Genomic DNA, 21,285 nt, shown 5'->3' on the forward strand with positions numbered 1-21,285 from the left:
AATAACTTAAGTTTCATCATACAAAATATAATTGCGTAATTGCAAATATAGATAAAAAATAACACAATTTTGTGAACTTAATTATTACAGCGGTAAGCAGTAACTATTTTTGTGCATACAACATGCAACTCTCTCTCTCTCTCTCTCTCTCTCTCTCTCTCTGCCTACTGCGGTGAGTTTGCAAATTGAATGTTGGAATGTTGGCCAAACTGAGTATACCCAAATTCGCTGTCTGAGTGTATGGGAAAGATTGTTTGCTGTTTAATGTTGGAAGTGCGCGTGGTGTGTGAGGAAAGAAAAAGGTACTTTAGTAAGTTTGGTATGTTAGTTACGATTGTTTGTGAAAATGGAAATTACTGGTGTGGCGTGATCAGCGTATATGCTGATTTCGTACGCGACATTAGAGTAACTCGGAACTCTGTTTGTTGGCGCCAAAATGTATTTCTAATTTTACTGATAGTATATGCAATTCAGCATATGACCGCGAAGGAGCAAAACTTTAGAAAATAGCTGTAGTATTAAATATACCCGATATGCAGTTGTAAACGTTTATGCTCTGCTGTGCAACATCGAGAAGCCTGCTATGCTCGATATTTGTCAGTCGGCTAACTAACTTGCTTATTTATGAATGCATAGCTGCCCCAGTGTGTTAGATCGGAAATGTTTATTTTAGAGTCTGACAGTATTTAAGATGGAAATTGTTTCTCAAAAGTGTTTACAGTGTATTGTTTTTATCTTGCGATCGGAAATGAAATTTGTATCCAAAAACTTCCTAAATTAAGCGATACCTTCAGTGGTTATACAGTCAGAAAGAGTGCAAAGTAGTACCTCAGTGTTGCTGGCTGTGTAAAAAGGGGGAAGAGAATTATGAGTGTGAAAAAAGTTTGGGTGATCTAGTACACATGTTATTGAAATGAAATGAATAGACTTTGAGGATGGATCGTTGAAATCTTGGTATTCATCTGCATTTCAGAATAGTAGTCCTGTATTCATTGCCATATATATTGCAGCCTGTAATAGCTTAAAATAAGAATGAAACTGTGTTCAGTTTGTCTCTTATCATTAAGAATTTTCATTGAAATAATGTGTGTAGAGTACAGTCATTAATAACGGAAATTATTAATGGATGTTAATTTCTTTAAGAGATGGCAGCCAGTCCAGAAACAAATAAGTCTTTGAGAGAAGCCCTGTATGATACACTTATGGGGATACTTTCACCACACCAAGAAGTAAGAACTGCTGCAGAAGACAGGATACAAGCCCTAGAAGTAACAGAAGGTAAAATAGTTAATTGCTGGGTAGCAGTTTTTGTTCATAGGAATTCTGTGCTGTGATGTTTACAATTTTAGATTGTCCTGTTTCCACAGGACTAAAAAATTAGTTGTTTGGGAACATTTTAGAGCCATCAGTTTGTCACTCAGATCTTATCATTCTTAGATGAAAGGTTAGGAAGGTGATTTTATAGAGCAAAGTTAAAATGTGTCTGCCAAGTTGTTAAAGTTTCAACATGTATTAATGTCAGTCAATTTGTTTTAAAGAGGTGGAGCAGTGTCAGTTATTTTAATGTTGTCCGAAAAATTTTCTCATGTTCATTTTGTTAGTGTGTAACAATAAATCCCAAGTAAAACAGATAATGGCTTATAGAAAATGTCAAGGAAATGCATTTTGTGTGACGTGAGGGAAGTATGACACTAGCTCATGTCATGTTGTCAAACCATAATTTATCAAATTTTAAATGAACTATATTAAGAAATGACATGAAACTCATAAGGTCTAATAAGTGCTGAAACCTTTGTATTTAAAATAGGAAAAAGACTTGTATTTTGAAGTTGGTTAGGTTTAATGAACTGTCGAAATTAAGTTTGTGCTCAACGGAATGTAGTAGTAAAAGCTACCGACCTGAAAGTTGGCCTGAACACAACATTGCTTGACTATTCACGGTCCTGTCAGGGGGGGTATGCATCTTGCCTTCCAACGTTACTGACCTAGCTGTTATAGGAGGGCCTATATTTTAATGTGGAACTCAGAGCCATGGTGCAACTCCACATTTTTCACATGGACAATTCATTGCCTGAGGTGAAATAAGGGATTAGAGGCAAAAAAATAAGAGCACCAACTCTTGAGCATTGGGTTTGTAGTTTAGCATTTACCTCTTAGGCTGTCCAGCCAGTGTGGTAATGACCAGCAAAGGAAAAGTCTGTATAACAAATACAGAAGTGACATTACACTTTTTATAAATGCACTTTAATTTCGCAATTGAACACTGACTTGCCGTTTCAGAAAAGTCTTGGAAGTCAATTATCCAATAACTGTTCCTGAACAATTTGGGTTTAAATCTAGAATAAAGGCATTGTGTGTCCAACCTTAACTCCCCTATTTTGCATAGGTTGGCAATATATCATTGTGTAGCCAATGAAGTAGTTCTAAGTAACCAAAGGGTGGCAGGGAGTATTAGTGTTTTTAATGCCACAGTTAAAAATCAGTTTACTTTATTTGCAGATTATGAAAGCTTGGCTTGAACTGCTACGACTTCCATAATTTTTTGTACTTTCATTTCAAAACAAAGATTAACAGACACCTATAGCATTACCAGAGGTCTACATTCTCGAGTTTGGAACTGTGTCTGTTAGTTTGTGAAACCAAAGAATTTGATGTCAGGAAAAACAATTCTGCTACAGCATTTCAAAATTTTAAACATGGCTGAAGCAACAACTGTTGAGTCTTCATGATAAATAACAGCCAAACAGTTGCAGGATAATGATTTATTGAAATCCTTGACCACGGTTTTGGTATATCTAAATATACAGTCATCAGAAGCAAAAATACACCTGAACAGGAAGACACCTTCATTAGCAAAAAACTTAGCACCATAACTGAGATAGAAGAAAAACACACGTATAGCTTTAAGTAACCATGAAAATTTCCAAAGTATTACTAGCACAAAAACTTCCGGTCACTTACTAAAATGAAATCCTGCAGTGGAGATAAACAAAACAATCGTGTGAAAGGTGTTGTCAGTAGTTAAAATTAAAATATCGCCTCCCTCTGTACAACATAATTATGAAGAGATCGTCGATGCCAGCACGAAACATTATCAGTACTTAGCCTGTGAAGAGCGTGTGGAAGCACTAGGCCAGACAGTTTCACCGAAAGGGCACTTGTGGTATGTGGATGAGATGCTCCTTTCCTGTCTTGGGATTTTATGTATTTTGATGGTGGTTGTTCGCAGTTTTTGATGTGTATGTTTGGTGTAAATGATTCTGTGGAAATACGGAAGCGTCTGATCCCGCCCGTCTGCTTTGACCCATGACGTCACAAATATGGCAGAAACGACCATAAACCACGGTCGAATATGGCGCATATAAAGTCTGTATGTACACATTGAGGACGAAAATACATCGAAAAACAAACGCACACAATTTCCACAAAAAAGCCTAATGACACTAATGGGACAAGTGTGGGAAATGGGGTGTTTTTGGGTGGGGGCAAACTAAATATAAACAAATTTAGACACCCACCCCCATACAAAACCACACAAAACGACGAAAAAAACAAGACATCACAAAACTCCCCAAACACACTAAACACAATATCATCTGGAATCTGACACTTCCCTTGTCCTATATAGCTCAATAACATCTCCCGATACCAATATCAACATACACAGCCACACATTGGGATCGAACACTTCCCTTGACCTGCGCACTGTTAATTTTATCAGTCATATCCATTCCTGAAAAAAAAAAGATTAATTTTACTAAAATTACCACACAATCTACAACGAACACTAAATTAACCTTCACACAAAATCGTTAACTCGCTGAAACGAATTCCACTACAAACACAGCCAGACACTCGAACAATTCTGGATAATGAGCAAAAGCAAACTGAGCCAATTACACCACACAAACGAAAACCCTGAACATACCACCAGAGCACAACAAACCACAACAAGATATCTACAAACACGTACACTCACAAACCAAACTCTGTGTCGTCATGTCACACACAACACCCTTAAGTCACGGGTCAAAGCCAACGCATGGGATTGGACACTTCCGTCGACCTGATTCTGTTATGTTTTTTATTCATGATGACGTGATGGTTTCAATTTAAAACATTTTGTTTGTTTTCACTAGTATATAGCCTAGTCTTTGATTTGCACGAGATTCTTGTGCATAACACTTGTTACCACCTGTTAGATGTGTTCCTTACAAGGGAACCTCCCCATCGCAACCCCTCAGATTTAATTATAAGTTGGCACAGTGGATAGGCCTTGAGAAACTGAACACAGATCAATCAAGAAAACAGGAAGAAGTTGTGTGGAACTATGAAAAAGATAAGCAAAATATACAAACTGAGTAGTTCATGAGCAAGATAGGCAACATCAAGGATACTGTGGCTCCGTAGCGCCGTGGTCCCGTGGTTAGCGTGAGCAGCTGCGGAATGAAAGGTCTTTGGTTCAAGTCTTCTCTCGTGTGAAAGTTTTTACTTTCTTTATTTTCGCAAAGTTATGATCCGTCCGTTCATTCATTGACGTCTCTGTTCACTGTAATAAGTTTAGTGTCAGTGTTTTGTGACCGCACCGCAAAACCGTGCGATTAGTAGACGAAAGGACGTACCTCTCCAATGGGAACAGAAAACATTTGATCGCAAGGTCATATGTCAACCGATTCCTCCACAGGAAAAGACTTCTGGTATATTCTATACGACACTGGTGACGGCATGTGCGTCACATGACAGGAATATGTTGTCGACCCACCTAATTTGTACACTTGGCGAATGGGTAAAAAGTTTCTTCTACCTTGCCCGATTTAGGTATTCTTGTGGATGTGATAATCACTCCCAAAAAAGTGATGAAAACATAATAGTTTGTCACATAAACTGCAACAAATAAATGCAACAGTTTCACAGTCGCACAGTTTTCCCTATGCTCTGTCAAAACATATGTTTTTAACGTTTTCAAATTTTTCCGTATGTAGACTGTCAAATCCTGCATATGTCCAAGCAAATCTGAACATGTCCTGGAATTTTGGAGAGCGAAGTTGATTATGTGCGAGTACCTGAACTTTGATAGTTGTCTCAAAATAAAAAATTAAACTTTTCACTCGAGGGAATATTTGAACCAACGACCTTACGTTCCACAGCTGCTCACGCTAACCACGTGACCACGGCGCTACTGAGCACACAATACCCTTGATGTTGCCTATATTGCGCATGGACTACTCAGTTTTTATATTTTGCTTATTTTTTTCATAGTTCCACACAACTTCTTCCTGTTTACTCAATTGATCTGTGTTCAGTTTCTCAATGCCTATCCACTGTGCCAAATTATAACTAAATCTGAGGGGGGTGCGATGGGGAGGTTCCCTTGTTAGTGCAAGCTTCACCTGCTTGACACTAAGACACAGGCAAATTGGTGTTCATATTTTCTATTGTGAGTTGGTGAATCTGACAAATGTGAAATGAGGAAATCTGGTTGTGGTAAATTGACTGGCAGTGAAGCCTAATGTTTACATCCATGCTACATTGAAAAATGCAAGGAGGCATCCAGTACATAATGTTGACCCATTGTGTTTACAGCTCAGTGAGCATTTAGAATATTGCTCTGCTAAACATATTTGTTTTATAAAAAAGTGCTGAATTTATATACTACGTAACAGCACTACCTTTGCTCTCTATGAGCAGCTTCGTCATTCACAGCTGCTCAGAGTTGGCGTAAATCGTTGGTTGGATGTCGGTTTTACTTTGCAGAGATTTTGATTTTGGTTCAGATGTGCTGTATAAATAAGGTGCATGTTAGTCAAATTGAAGATTGCTTACTACTTTTTCAGTCTCTGGTGATGTGCTACTTCTCTAGGCTATATAGAATGTAAACAATATGTGTCAAATTGTTAAACAAAAATGTTATGCAGCTGTTATAGGCTGCGTATTTGTGAGCAATAACAGATAAGTTGCTGATAAATACACTGGTGTTGAAAATTAGTGCAGTAAACTGAGATTTTTCAAGGTTGTATTTATTTTGCCACAAAATGGTGTTAACAGGTGATAGTACAGTAGGAACAGTATAAAGAATACAGAATGTAAACATTTGCAACATGCGTAATGGTAGACAAAAATGTTTTTCTAAGGTCACAGATTTGGCAGACACGTGCCAGACAGTGATTGGGCATATGGTGAATGTCACCAATCATTTGTTGTAGCAATAATGCACAGTCTTCCTGCAGAGCTGCTTGCAAATCTTAGTGGTTGGTGGATGCTGATGTGATGCACCAGTCTCCCTAGTGCATCCCAGACATGCTTGATGGGATGGAAATCGTGAGAGTGAGCAGGCTTCACAGTACATGCAATATCTTCAGTTTCCAAGAAAGCATCAAGCACCCATGCTGTATTAGATTGAGCATTATTGTCCTTAAGTACAAAGTCTGGGTCCACAGCACCTCACAATCACCATACATGAGGTCCCAAGATCTCATCACGATACCTGACAGCAGTTAACTCGCTTATTCACCCGTACAATTTCATTAAGAGGTTTTAAGAGAGGTTAACATAATCTTTGCCCACATCATTAGGGATCCTCCTTGATATTGTTCTCTTCCCATAATTTTTGGGTCTCAAAAAAAGAACGTTGGCCCACTTTTAGGCTGTCCAGGGGCACCATTGATGACTCCACTCTAGATGTACCCTTCTGTGAAGATGCATCAGAGGTACACATACAGCAGGTCTCGGACAATAAAAGGCACTCTGATGAAGTCTTCTGTACACAGATTGCCTCGACAAGATGTCCAGTGGATGCTGTGAGGTCAGATGCCAGTTGCCGTGCAGTACTAAAGGTGGTACTTCTGTGCCCTTACATATTTCTGACATCACATGTGGTGAGCCCTGACATGGTCTTCAGGATACAGTTTCTCTCTAAACTGTCACCACATTCGAGAAACAGCAGAATGATCCTTATTAAGTCATCAGGCCACATCAGTTTGTGACTGTCCTCCTTCCATCCTTCTTATGGCACTCAACTGCAGAGTGTTTTAGACATCTTCTCAGTGTGATAACGCATTGTCTGTGATTGTGTATGCAGCAGTTATTGATGTAGGACTACCTGGCAGACACTACCCTGTTTGATAGGTGCCCTGAGGTTACTTCAGTTTTGGACACCAGTGTATATTGAAGGAATTTATATTACTTCTGAAAATTGTGTAAGCATTTGTTGGTTGTGTTAATGTTGCCATTATTATATTATCTGTAAACATTATATCAAAACATTTTGCTATGGTGTGCAACACAGTTGTTATATTGTTTCCTCCTACATAAGTGAAATTATAAGAATTGTGTTTAAAATTTCTTGCATGAAAGGGAAAGAAGTTTTAACTATTTTGGCAATCATCCAGTTTGGAATTGACTACCATTGAGGAAAACAACAGATAAAACTCACATCAGCAAAAGAAAATGTATGCTCAGAAATAACTGATGTCCATATTAGCATTCCCTTCTGTGGCAAAAAATATGTCCTTAACAGAGATCCCCATAGCAGATGCTGACTAAAACTGGCTCAATCAACTGTACACGCAAATGTTACCTCTGCTATGTCAGTTCCTCTCTTTCCCTAAATGACTTAACCAAGCCCTGGCAAAAATTGTGGTGCTGGTTACATCTAGCATTTAAAGCTAGTTAAACCAGATAGTATCAAGTGGGAAGTATTGTAGAAGTGTGTTGTATTTAAGCATTCATTTCAATGTATCTAAATAGATCCTTCTGTAACTGTAAAGGCACTTTAATTTTCTTATGTTGTCTTTTAAGTATGGGCTATGTGCTGTCTTGTATTGTCACAAAGTTTGTGGTAGTGTTCGTAGATTTTCCATAGCACATTCTCTCATTAAGTTGCTGCCATGATTTAAATAAGAGCTCATTGAGGGAAAACATAGTAATTGTTAGCTTTAACCAGGGTACACCACTTGTACAATCAGTTCAGGGTGCTTTATCCTGATCTCTCAGCTGTCAAGCTATTACAGATAGATCTGCAAGGAATGAAAGTGTGTTTCTCATTCATTATCAGTGTAGTTGACAAGTGACAGGTTCCAACTGTGCCTACTTATGCCTCATCTGAAAGTGGTTAGCCTAAGAGGAAGAAAAATCGAGTGTTATTCTGACAGCCAACATCTGTCAACTGGTACCATCTCATAGTGTGGGTGGATGGGAGCTTAAGACACATTGGGCATTTGAGGTTACCTTTCCTCTCCACACTGTTTTTTCCCTCCATTTAAGAAGTTGTTCACAAATTGCCCCTAAAGGTCAAGTCCAAACAATCTTTTATTTTCCAAGAGGATTGTGTTGCATTAAATGAAATAAGTAGCACTATTTTAGGACACTGATTCCTCTTATCCATCAGAGATGGTGGTCTGGCTGTAAAACTAAGCCTTTTCTTTCAAGCTTGTGTACTACCACTGGAGCTGTAAAAGTAATCTCCAGGGTGCTTACCTCACCTTCAAATCACCTTATTGGCCATTTGTACTATTGGGCTGGCCTGCCCTGCTATATTGCACAATGAAAGTTATGACACACGTGAACAGTCGCCACTTGACCAAATAAAATGGCTCTCTTCACGAGGATAACAATGAGAATTTACAACAGGGCTCGCATTTTAATAACCTATTTAGAAGTTAAAAGTACCTGCATCTTTATTATATGGATGTTAATAAAAGGCAGGAAAGGAGGGTAATTGTCACAAACTTGGAGGAAGAAAAATATAAAGCAAACTTTCAAAAAATAAGAGCAATGTACCAAGGGATGAAATGAACTCTGTAGAGGAGGAATGGGAAGTTCAAAACAGTGATGGCAGTGGCAGCAGAAAGTGTTTAGGTGAACCAGTGAAAAGGTGAAAATAATAACTTTCATTGAATGATAAGAAGGGGAAGTTACAAAGAAAAGAAGCTTTCTGTTTATAGTTTCAGGAGATAACAGAGGAAGCAGGAAAGGAATACACTGGCTGAAAACAGAGGAAGCAAGAAAGGAATACTGTCTGAGAGTTTTAGCAGGAGAGAACAGGGAATGAACTGAAGAGTAAACAAAAATGACAGTGAGGGGAGTAAAGGAATGGTAAAGGTTAAGAAGAAAGTTATGATTGAAAATGCCAGGATGATACATAAAGAATGAAAGGAAGTTAAAAATGTACAGGAGATAAATAGGGTGTGGAAGAAATATTTTGAAGAGTTGCTAAACACCAATGGCAATAATCGAAGAGGAAAGTGAGGAGCCAGGAAATGTAGACAAAGTTGACACAAACATAACCTGGGCAGAAGTGGAAGATGTGATAGAGGGTAGAGAGGGAAAGCACATGGACTGGAGAAGGTAAGTATGGAGATGGTGAGAGCACTTTGCATTGTTGGATCGAAGTGGCTCTATTGGCCATCAGAACAGTATAAAAAGAATACACATCTGTAGAGTGGATTATAGAAATCATACTGCCAATTTTTAAGAAACATTGCAGGAAACTGTTAAGCTGCCAAGGCATTTGAGAAGATTCTGGAAAAGGGTATGGAACAGAGTAGGAGGAGAAATGAGAGTAACAGTATGAGTTTAGACTGGGAATGTCAACAGAAGATCTATTTTCTTTTTAGTGTAAGGCATCTACAGGAGACACTGAATATGGTATGGACTTAGTAATGGAGTTCCCATACACTAAGTTGTATGATAAAGAAGCAAGACCTGAGAAGTGCTTCAGTAAAGGGCTGAATGTGAGGAGAATAAAGTAAATGTACCAGGAAAGTGTAAGCTGTGTAAAAGTAAGAAGTTTGAACAGAAAAAGTGGGCTGAAGCAAAAGTGCCATATCCCCCTTACTTTTCATCACTATTATGGATGAGATAGTGGCAGTGAGGATAGGGCCAGAAAATATGAAATCACTAGAGTTTTCAGATGGTTTAACGGTGTGGGGGGTGGAGGAGATGTAAAAAAATTTAATGCAATGCTGTGTGGTGGTGATTAAGTGGAAAGTTTTAAAGTACCAGGGAAGCATAAGTGGATTTGTGGGCTACAAGCAGAGACTGATGTGTGAAAAGCTCCTGTCATTGTGCAGTCTCCCCATCCCATGAATTTATACTAATTTTGCCAAAATAGAAAATCATTTAGAGCAAAGGAAGTGCATAGAATAATTCTGCTGTGTACTTCAGATGGGGAGAGCTTCAACAAAGTAGCTGAGCAGGATTTTGAAGGAAACTGGTACAATGTGTTGCAATGCTGTAAGCATACACCTTGATGTTCCCAGTCACTCAGTTGTAACTTTCATACATGGCACTGACTTTTGTTACATGCCTCTGCTAACAGGATACAACAGTTTGCTCAAGGTCTTGCATAAATTTCACTGTGCCACATTTTGAAACCATTTTACATTCCAAGTAGGAAGAATTCTGAATTGGAGACCTTCCCCTTAAGTGTGAACAAGAGAATAGAATAATGGTTTACACCTTATTTCCAAGCACGCATAACAAGTTGTTGATTTTGACAATAACATTACTTGTAAAATGAGCTTTAGAAACATTATTATCGGAACAGAGACAAACATTTAGTCAATTTATTTTAGCAATAATCTTCTTATATTTTGATTTAAAGCTATTAACATTATTTGTATTGTCATGCAGCACAATAAAACAAATTTACAATTGCATAAAATAACTGCCATTGAGCATTTCGTCCCACATCAGTCATCCATTTTTAGCTCTGAGAGTGAGTTGTCAGTACTGTTTAATCAGTGAAGATATTTAAGTAAACTTAAATCACTGAAAATATTTCCCCCCTCAAATTTTACACATATTAGAAGAAAAGTTTTATCTTTTGAAGTTGACTTAAGTAATTTGTAATAACTTGCAAAATATGCCACTCAACGATGTTTGTATGGGTGTAGTTACATGCTGAAGTAAACCAAAATGAATGCTTCAGTCTGATTACTTTAAGATAGTGTGGGGCCAATACAACTGAACTAAAAAGTCTCGAACATTTCAGCCTATATGTGATGGTCCCCTCTTGGGTTTGACCTCCATATTTCCAAATTCTTCCAAAGAGTGAGCCACTTGGGGAAGGGCGCCTTACATGGTGCATTGAGGCCTTTAGCCAGCTTTCTTGTCATCGCATTGCCATCCTGCTTGTTCTCCATCTTTTGGACAAGGATACATTCCTGGGTGTGATTTCCACCATGCACTGTGCAGTTTCGCTTTTTGCGGAGATGACCATGGACTTCCGTGCACCTGATATCCAGCACGGTAGCCAGTCCGTTGTGGTGGGGCTGCCATGCACCCTGTTGGTTGTAGTCACCTGACAACACAGGGATCGCTCTCCTGATGCCTGTGCCGTTAACTCCCCAAGTATGCAAAGGAGTAGATGCCTCTCTCCCTGGGGCGTCGGGACTCCCAGCAATGGCCATCCTGCCAGGTGGCCCTTGCTGAGACTGGGTGGTGCCTGTGGGGAGGGCCCTTGGTCGGAGTGGGTGGCATCAGGGTGGATGAGACGCAATGAAGCGTGGTACATCATCTCTTGCTGGTGGCCAGCTGTCGGCAATCTCTAAGCATTCTCAGGCTCAATTCTACGCTCAGAAACACAATCCCAAATCGTTCCCCTCCCTGGCCACACTGTGGGAGGAGCATAAGGCTCAGGATGGCAGTGAAATTTATTCGCCCCAGTTCCTAGTTTGTACGAGAGCTGATAGGGAGTCTTTCATGTCAACAAAGCCTCATTTCTTTGTAGAACATTAAGAGGACAAGTTTGGGGAGGCGGAGGGCTTGTCCAAAATGTGCTCTGGGTCAGTATTGATAAAAACGGCACCCTCTGCCCAGTCGCAAAAGTTACTTGCTTGTGACAAGTTTGGGTATATTTCAGTTACCATCACACCCCATAAGAGTTTATTTTATTTTATTTTTTTATTTTCCATAGGGACCTTCTTTTGCAGTCTGATGAAGAGCTGCACACCAATGTAGTGTCAAGGTATTCATTTAGTCCGGCGCGTTCATCGGGGTCCGGAGAATAATCAGATTGCTACCGGTGCCTTCATCTTGGCCTTAGAGGGTGATAAATCACCGGAGAAGGTCAAGGTGATTGTCTACTGCTGCAATGTCAAGCCCTATATCCCTCCCCCGATGCGGTGCTTCAAGTGTTGGAAGTTCGGCCATATGTCTTCCCACTGTACTTCCAGCATCACATGTCAAGGTTGCGGGTGCCCATCACATTCCAATACTCCATGTGCCCTGCCTTCCATCTGTGTCAACTGCAGATAGCGTCATTCACTTTGTTCGCCAGACTGTAGGATCTTACAGAGAATGGCTTCCTCATATGCTGCAGCTATGACAGCCATAATAGCCCCATCAGTTCAATGAATTCCAGTCGGCTCACCGAGCTGTACAACTCCACATGCCCCCTTGCCCATGGGGGTCTCTACCCTCCATGTTGCTGCTGTGCCACCTACCTCGAGAGCAACACCCCCTACCTACCCACCCACCAGGGACTTCCGTCCCCGCTTGTAAGCCAGAGAAGCGTCTAACTTCTTTGGCTCCTTGCACTCACAAGGGGTCCCTTGGGTCCCTCCCTTCCCAGGTTTCAACAAGTGGAAAGGATGATGCCCGGCAGTGGCATAAGTGTCCACAAGCAGCTGGTCGTAGGGCTTCGTGATCCTCCTCCATCCCAGAGACTGAATTGGTGAAGCCCTCCCAGCCAGTGAAACCCAAGGAACAGTGAGAAAAGTCCAAGAAGACCTCTAAGACGAAGGAACTTGTGATGGCACCCACCACCGCAACCTGCAAGCTCTGCATCTGAGGGCGAGGTAGAGATTCTGGCATCCACTGAGGACCTAGATCTCGCTGGACTCTGACGCAATGGATATCACTCTCGCAGGTACTCACAGTGGCAGCAGGTGACACAGCAGCGGTTTTTTCCACCATCTTGCTGAGCTCCGACAACTTATCAGCCTTCACACTTTCCTCTGCATTGCTCTTCAGGAAACTTGGTTTCCAGCGATGCGAACCCCGGTACTTCGTGGCTATCGGGGTTATTATAGGAACTGGGCAGCTTATGAGAGGGTATCTGGTGATGTCTGCATCTAAATCCTTCACTCCCTTTACAAAGAGACTGTCCCTTCATAAACACCTTTAGAGGCTGTCGCTGTTCGGGTGTGGACGCCTCAGGCTGTTACTGTCTGCAGTCTCTCTTCCACTGGATGGTGATGTCCCACAGCATGTCTTGGCTGCGCTGATGGCCCAATTGCCGCCACCTTTTCTGTTACTGGGCGACTTCAGCGCCCATAACCCTCTGTGGGGTGGCTTGGTGGCAACAGGCCGAGGCAGCATCGTTGAGCAAGTATTGGCACAGTTTGACCTTCCTCTTTTAAGTAATGGTGCCTTCACACATTTCAGTGTGGCGCATGGCACGTACTCGGCCATCGACCTTGCGATCTGCAGTCCTAGCCTATTACCGTCTGTCCAATGGAGTGTGCGTGACAACTTGGGCGGTAGTGACCAATTTCCGATCTTTCTGTCACTGCCACAGAGTCACTCCTCTGGGCACCCCTGCAGATGGGCTATGAATAATGCTGACTGGGACTTGTTCACCTCCATTGCCACTATTGAGTCTCTTTCAAATGACGCCATTGTTGTGGTGGTTCACTCGGTCACCACCGGCATCATTACTGCTGCAGAATCTGCCATTCCGTGTTCTTTTGGGTCTCCTTGGCAGATGACTGCCTTGGTGGTCACAGAGATTGTTGAGGCGGGCACTACAGCGTCACAAGCAGCATCCCTCATTGTAACACCGTATGCGAGTCTGCTGCCTCATTCGCCAACACAAGCAGGTGTGCTGGGAAAGATATGTGTCTACCATTGGCATCCGTACCTCTCCATTGCAGGTCTGGGCCAAGATAGGCGACTCTATGGCTATCAGGCCCCCGTCAGCGTACTTGCACTTTCACTGAACGGAGCAGTCTGTACTGACTCCGACACAATTTAGCAAACCGCTTAGCGGAGAATTTTGCTCAGAGTTCCGCTTCTGCAAATTACCCACTGGCCTTCCACTCCCTGAAAGAGCGGTTGGAACGTCGGAGCCTTTCATTTCACATGCACCACCCTGAATCGTACAATGCTCCGTTCAGTGAGTGGGAATTCCAAAGTGCCCTAGCCGCTTGCCCTGATACGGCTCCCAGGCCAGATCGCATCCACTGTCAGATGCTCAAACGCCTCTCGGTGGATTGCCAGCGACGCCTCCTAGACCTTTTCAACCACATCTGGGTTGAGGGTCAGTTCCTGTCGCAATGGCGGGAAAGTGTCATAATCCCCGTAGTGAAACTTTGCAAGAACCCACTGGAGGTGGACAGCTACCGCCACATTAACCTCACCAACGTTCTTTGCAAATTGCTTGAATGCGTGGTGAGCCAGAGGTTGAGCTGGCTATTTGAGTCTCGGGGCCTTCTGGCTCCATCTCAGGGTGGATTCTGTAAGGGCCGCTCTGCTGCCGATAATCTGGTGTGCCTGGAGTCTGCCGTCCGTACGGCCTTTGCCCGTTGTCAGCATCTGGTCGCGACCTTTTTTGACGTGCAGAAGGTATACGATACGACATGTCGACATCACATCCTCTCTACGCTTCATGGTTGGGGTCTTCGGGATCCACTCCCAATTTTCATACAAAATTCTGTTGCTTTGTTCCTTCCCTGTGCAAGTTGTGGCATCTCATAGTTCCACCTGAGTTCAGGAGAATGGGGTACTGCAAGGATCTGCCTTAAGTGTCTGCCTCTTTTTGATTACAATTAATGGGCTCGCTGCGGCAGTGGGAACGTCTGTCTCATCTTACTTGTATGCTGACTACTTCTGCCTATACTATAGCTCCACTGGCATTGCAGCTGCTCAATGGCAGCTGCAGGGTCCTATCCGAAAGGTGCAGTCTTGGGCTGTAGCACATGGCTTCCAGTTTTCGGCTGCCAAGACCTGCGTTGCGCATTTCTGCTGGCGACGTACTGTTCACCCTGAACCATGGCTTTATCTTGACGGCGAACCTCTTGCTGTGGTGGAGACGCATTGGTTTTTGGGATTGGTTTTCAATACCCGGTTGACTTGGCTGCCTCATTTGGCAGCTTAAACGTGCTGGCGGCATCTTAACGCTCTTAGTTGCTTGAGTCACACCAGCTGGGGTGCCGATCGATCTACCCTTCTACGGCTGTACCAGGTGTTAATTCAGTCCCATCTAGATCGTGGTAGCCTGGCTTACAGTTAGACATCCCCTTCTGCATTGTGGTTGCTGGACCCCATCCTTCACACCTGGATCTGACTGATTGCCCTAGTAGTCTGGTCCCTTAAATCCCACCAACCAACCTTCACCCTGCCTTCCCTCCCTATCCTCGCTCCTTCACCCCCCTGTGGGTCCGGGGGTTAGAATAGGCCGGAGGTATTCCTGCCTGTCGTAAGAGGCTACTAAAAGGAGTCTCTCACGTTTTGTCCTTTGTGATGATCCGCTGTAGGGTTTGACCTCCATTTTTCAAAATTTTCCCAAAGAGTGAGCCAATTACGGAAGGGCGGCTTACATGGTGCATTGTGTCCATCATGTGCTGACACGTATCATCCTTTGACATGGATCTGCACTTCTGCTCATTCTCCAGCTGTTGGGCAAGGTCACCCTCCTGGGTGCATATTTTTCCATCAACTGTGAAGTATAGTTATCTACTCTGATGATGACAGTGGACTTGTTTGCTTGGTTGCACCTGATTAACAGCACTGTAGCCTGTCCGTTGTGGTGGGGCCGCCATGTACCCTGTTGGTTGTAGCCCCTGACCACACAGGGATCGCTCTGCTGATGCCTGTGCCATTAACTCCCCATGTATGCTGAGGAGTAGAAGCCCATCCCTCTGGATCATCAGACCTGACAATGGCCGTCCAGCCAGGTGGCCTTTGCTGCGGCTGGGTGGCACCCGTGGGGAGGGCCTCTGGTCGGAATGGGTGGCATTAGGGCGAATGACATGCGATGAAGCATAGTACATTATCTCTTGCTGTTGTTCAAACACCAGCAGCCTCTAAGCATTCACACTCTCAATTCAATGCACAGAAGTACGACCCCAAATCGTTGCTCTCCCAGGCCACACCATGGGAGGAATGTCAGGCAAAGGATGGCAGCGGCTCTTACTCACCCCAATTCCTTTCATGTTAGAGAGCTGATGGGGAAACTTTCATGACGATGAAGCCTCAGTTTTTTGAAACTTCCTGGCAGATTAAAACTGTGTGCCCGACCGAGACTCGAACTCGGGACCTTTGCCTTTCGCGGGCAAGTGCTCTACCATCTGAGCTTCGGTAGCTCAGTTGGTAGAGCACTTGCCTGCGAAAGGCAAAGGTCCCGAGTTCGAGTCTCAGTCGGGCACACAGTTTTAATCTGCCAGGAAGTTTCATATCAGCGCACACTCTGCTGCAGAGTGAAAATCTCATTTTGGAAACCTCAGTTTTTTGTTGAGCATTTAGAGGACAAGTTTTGGGAGGTGAAGGGCTTGTCTGAAATGAGATCTGGGTCAGTATTTATCCAAACAGTATCCTCTGCCCAGTCACAGGCTTTACTCATTTGGGACAAGCTGGGGGATGTTTCTGTAACCATCATGCCCCATAAGAGTTAAAATATGGTCCATGGTATCATATATTACAGGGACCTTCTTTTGCAGTCTGACTGTGAGCTGCATGCCAATTTAGAATGGCAAGGTGTACACTTCATTTGGCATGTCCACCAGGGGGCTGAGGGATAATCAGGTTGCCACCGGTGCCTTCATCTTGGCCTTTGAGGGTGATACATTGCCCGAGAAGGTCAAGGTGATGGTCTACTGCTGTGATGTAAAACCCTATATCCCTCTCACAATGCAGTGCTTTAAGTGCTGGAAGTTCGGCCATATGTCTTCCCGCTGTACCTAGTGTCACATGCCGAGATTACGGATACCCATCACATCCCAATACTCCACGTGCCCTGCCTCCCATCTGTGTCAACAGTGGAGAGCACCATTCGCCTTGTTCGCCAGACTGCAGAATTCTCCAGAAAGGAAAATCATGGAGTACAAGGCTCTCGACAGACTGACATACACTGAGGCAAAGAGGAAATTTGAACACCTACATCCTGTATGCATGACATCGTCGTAACGTCTCCTCAACAGTAGTTCTAGCCCCCATCAGCTCCGCCAACCCCAGTCACCTCTCAGAGCCAGAGAACTACACCTGCTCCCTTGATGGTGGAGGGCACTTCCCTCCCTGTTGCTCCTGCACCACCTACTTCAGGAGCAATACCCTTCCAACCGTCCGGATATCCATCCCCACTTGTAAGCCGGAGATGCGTAGAACTTCTTGGGCTGCTCTCGCTAGGAAGGGGTCCCATGAGTCACTCTTCCCAGATTTCTGCTAGTGGGAAAGATGACAACTGCCAGTGGCTGAAGGGCCGAAAAGCAGTTGGTTGCAGGGTTTCACACTCATCCTCAGTCCCGCAGACTGAATCAGTGAAGTCATCTGAGCCAGGGAGACCCAAGGAACAGCGAGAGACCCCCCCAGGAGGTCCACAACTCTTTAGTGGATACGTGCGTGGCGAGCACGGGGCTCTGAGCTATTGCTGCCTTCTTTCTCCGCAGGGCTGCATTTCCTTCCCCTTCCCCTCCTTTCCCCTCCTTGCTCCTTTCCCGTCACCCTTTCCCCTCACTCTCTTGGTGTCCTTGCTTATGTTGGCCCCCGCTATCCTCCTGGTTCTGTTGGTTTTACAATCCGGCTTTGTTGCGTAATCATCTCCTCCTTTCGGCATTCCTTGGTCCCCCTCTGGGGTTTGACCTCCATTACAAAATTTCTCCTCCGTAGTGTGAGCCATTTGGGGAAGAGGACCTTACCTAGTGTCTCCGACGTGCGCCCTCCTAGTACATGCCACCTTTTCTTTCACGTCGTTGTCTGATGCTAGGGTGCATAGCCAGCACGGTAGCCAGCCCATGTGGTGGGGTTGCTATGTACCCTTTTGGTTGAGCCCCCTGAACACACAGGGATCAACTGAGCTGTGACCTCCTCACGCATGTCTTGGAGTGGTTGCTCGTCATCCTGGAGCATCGGAACTCCCGGCAATGGCTGCCGTGCCAGACGGCCCTTGCTGTGGCTGGGTGGCGCCCATGAGGAGAGCCCCTGATCGGAGTGGGTGGTATCAGGGCGGACGCTATGCAAATGAAACGCATACGGGTCCAGAACTCTGGCCGTTCTTCTGCGGCCATCTCTCTGCGTGGAACTGATTCTTCAAGTGCTTCTTCTCTTGCCCCTTCGGCCTTCCCTTCCATGGCTACCCCGTGGGAAGAGGGTCACGCCCGTTGGCTAGGGACGAAACCTTTCCCCCGTTATCTAGTTTGCACCAGGACTGATGGAGATACTTTCACCAATACCAAACCTTTATTCTTTGTGGAACACATTGAAGAAAAGTTCGGCGAAGTGGACTCCCTGGGCAAGATGCGGTCGGGTTCGTTGCTGATCAAAACTGCTTCAGCTGCCCAATCTGTGGCCCTTCGTGCCTGTACCCATCTTGGCACAATTCCTGTGTCCATTACCCCCCACCAGTCTCTAAATATGGTAAAAGGTGTGATTTTTCACAGGGACCTTCAAACTGATGATGAACTTCGGGACAATCTCGGACAGTGGGGTGTTCACTTTGTTCGGCGTGTCCAGAAGGTCCTAAAGACAATTGCATTGATACTGGTGCCTTTATCCTGGCGTTTGAAGGGGATACCCTCCCTGAGAAAGTTAAGATTATGGTTTATCGATGTGATGTGAAGCCATACATCCCATCTCTTATGATGTGTTTTAAGTGCTTGCGTTTTGGACACAAGTCTTTCTGCTGTTCACAGGCCCCTCTGTGGTGACTATGGACGTCCATTCCATGAGGGGAGTCCCTGTGTTTCCCCTCCTGTGTGTGTAAATTGTCATGGTAGTCATTCTCCACGTTCACCAGATTGCCCAGTATATAAATAAGAAGGAAAAGAAGATACAGGAGTATAAGTCCCTCGATCGTTTAACCTACACAGAGGCCCGTAAGAAATATACACGTCTTCACGCTGTGTCCATGACATCTAGTTACCCCTTGGTTACATCTTCACCCCTTCCTCCGCCTTCCTTACCCCATCCCAGACCCCTCTCCTCCCCCCCTCCCCTGCGGCTTCCACACCTTCTCCTCTGGGCGCTGCTCCCCCTCCCCAGCCGGAGAAGTGTCCCACTCCTTCAGCGTCTGCCGGTCAAGGGCACTTCTCCCGGGATGCCCCTTCCTGGTACCTTCCAGGCCAAAGGTCTGCTGCCGTGCGACGACTGCGAGAGCCGCGGTCTGTCGGCCTCCAGGTTGCCTGGTCTCTTTCTGTTCCTGATCTTGCTGCAGCTGGCTCCTTTATGCCACACAGCCGTCCTCGATCTCAGTCTGAAAAGAAGAAGAAACATAAGTCCCGGGACAGAGCCTCTGGTGTCACCCGAGGTCCCTTCCCCGACTTCACAACCGGATTCTGACCTGTCGTTCATGGATGTCGCCCCCCTCCTTGTCGGTGATGGGTGGGGACCCGGCGGTATGACTGGCTTTAGCGTGTTCAGCTCCCATTTAAATCATCGTTCTGTGGTTCTGCAATGGAATTGTAATGGATACTATCGTCACCTTCCGGAATTGAAATCCCTTCTTTCGTCTTACTCTGCAGCTTGTGTGGTTCTCCAGGAATCTCATTTTACTGATTCTTACTCACCGACCCTCCGTGGGTTCCGTGTTTTCTGTCGAAATCGGGTCTGACCCCTGCGGGCTTCTGGTGGTGTTTGTACGTTGGTCCGTACAGACATTGCTAGCACGTGGATTCCTCTCCAAACTAGATTGAAAGCGGTTGCTGTTAGGGTACACCTAGACTCTGCGGTCACAGTTTGCAATCTTTATCTCCCTCCTGACAGGACTTTTACACCTGCTGCCTTAACTGCCCTTCTTCAGCAACTTCCTCCTCCCTTCCTCCTCCTTGGTGATTTTAATGCTCATCATCCCTTGTGGGGCAGTGCCTTTCCATCTAGACGAGGTCTTCTCATAGACCTGTTTATTGCAGACCACGACTTGTGCCTTCTTAATGATGGCTTCCCTACTCATTTCAGTGCTGGTCATGGTACCTTTTCTGCCATTGATCTTTCTTTCTTCTCCATCTCTCCTCCCTTCATTACACTGGTCGCCACACGACGACCTTGGGGAGTGACCATTTCCTGTTGATTATCTCGCTCCCTTCCCGCTCCCCGATGGACAGGTTACCTCGTAGGTCTTTCCAACGCACCGATTGGCCTCTATACACTGCACAGGTCGTGTTTTCTCCCTCTTTGTCGGGTTGTATTGATGACGTCCTACGTGACGTGTCTGACGCGATTGTTCGCGCTGCTAACCTTGCTGTCCCGCACTCATCTGGACCATTTTGTCGCCAGCAAGTCCCATGGTGGAGTACGACCATTGCCATTGCCATCCGTGAGCTGTCGAGCTTTGCAACACTTTAAGAGGCACCCATCCGTAGCCAGCCTTACTACCTTTAAACGCCTCCACGCTAAAGCCCGTTATTTAATCAAACAGAGCAAGCAGATATGTTGGGAACGATTTGTTTCTTCCCTTGGTTCTACTGTCCCTCTGTCACGGGTATGGGCTACACTTCGCTCTCTCCAAGGTTGCCATTGGCAGCCCACCCTCCTAGGCCTTCACCTCCCAGATGGCCCTTGTACAGACCCATTAGTTCTTGCAGAACATCTTGCGACTCATTTTGCAGTGGCCTCAGCATCAGCCTCCTATCCAGCTGCTTTCCTTCACCTGAAACAGTGGGCTGAAGCTTCCACCTTATGTTTTACCCCTTGTGAGTCAGAATCTTACAATGAACCTTTTACTGAATGGAAATTTCTTTCTGCACTTTCTTCTTCTCATGATACGGCCCCGGCCCAGATTCCATTCATAACCAACTGCTTCAACATCTCAGTGCTCCACAACGGCAACATCATCTTCAGGTGTTTAACTGTATCTGGCTCCAGGGTGACTTCCCTTCTCAGTGGAGGGATAGCATCGTGGTTCCTGTCCTTAAGCCTGGTAAGAACCCCCTATCTGTTGACAGCTATCGGCCAATTAGTTTGACCAGTGTTGTTTGTAAGATACTTGAATGGGTAGTAGCCCGTCGGCTCAATTGGGTTCTTGAATCTCGGGATCTATTGTCCCCTTACCAGTGTGGCTTTCGAAAGGGACGGTCTCCAATCGATCATTTACTTCGCTTGGAATCCGCAGTTCGGCAGGCTTTTTCCCAGGTC

At 44.7% G+C, this 21,285-nt stretch overlaps 1 protein-coding gene across 1 annotated transcript in view; it reads left to right on the forward strand.

Annotated features, from left to right (window-relative positions):
• The first annotated feature begins 208 nt into the window (after positions 1 to 208).
• Positions 209 to 21,285, forward strand: part of LOC126183357 (importin-9) — a 148,799-nt gene continuing 127,722 nt past the window's right edge. The window contains exons 1-2 of the mRNA XM_049925268.1: positions 209 to 302; positions 1,144 to 1,278. Coding sequence (XP_049781225.1) covers positions 1,146 to 1,278 — 133 coding nt within the window. The 5' untranslated portion in view covers positions 209 to 302; positions 1,144 to 1,145. The remainder of the gene's footprint in view (positions 303 to 1,143; positions 1,279 to 21,285) is intronic.

Source organism: Schistocerca cancellata, chromosome 4, assembly GCF_023864275.1.
Source record: "Schistocerca cancellata isolate TAMUIC-IGC-003103 chromosome 4, iqSchCanc2.1, whole genome shotgun sequence".
NCBI lineage: Eukaryota > Metazoa > Arthropoda > Insecta > Orthoptera > Acrididae > Schistocerca > Schistocerca cancellata.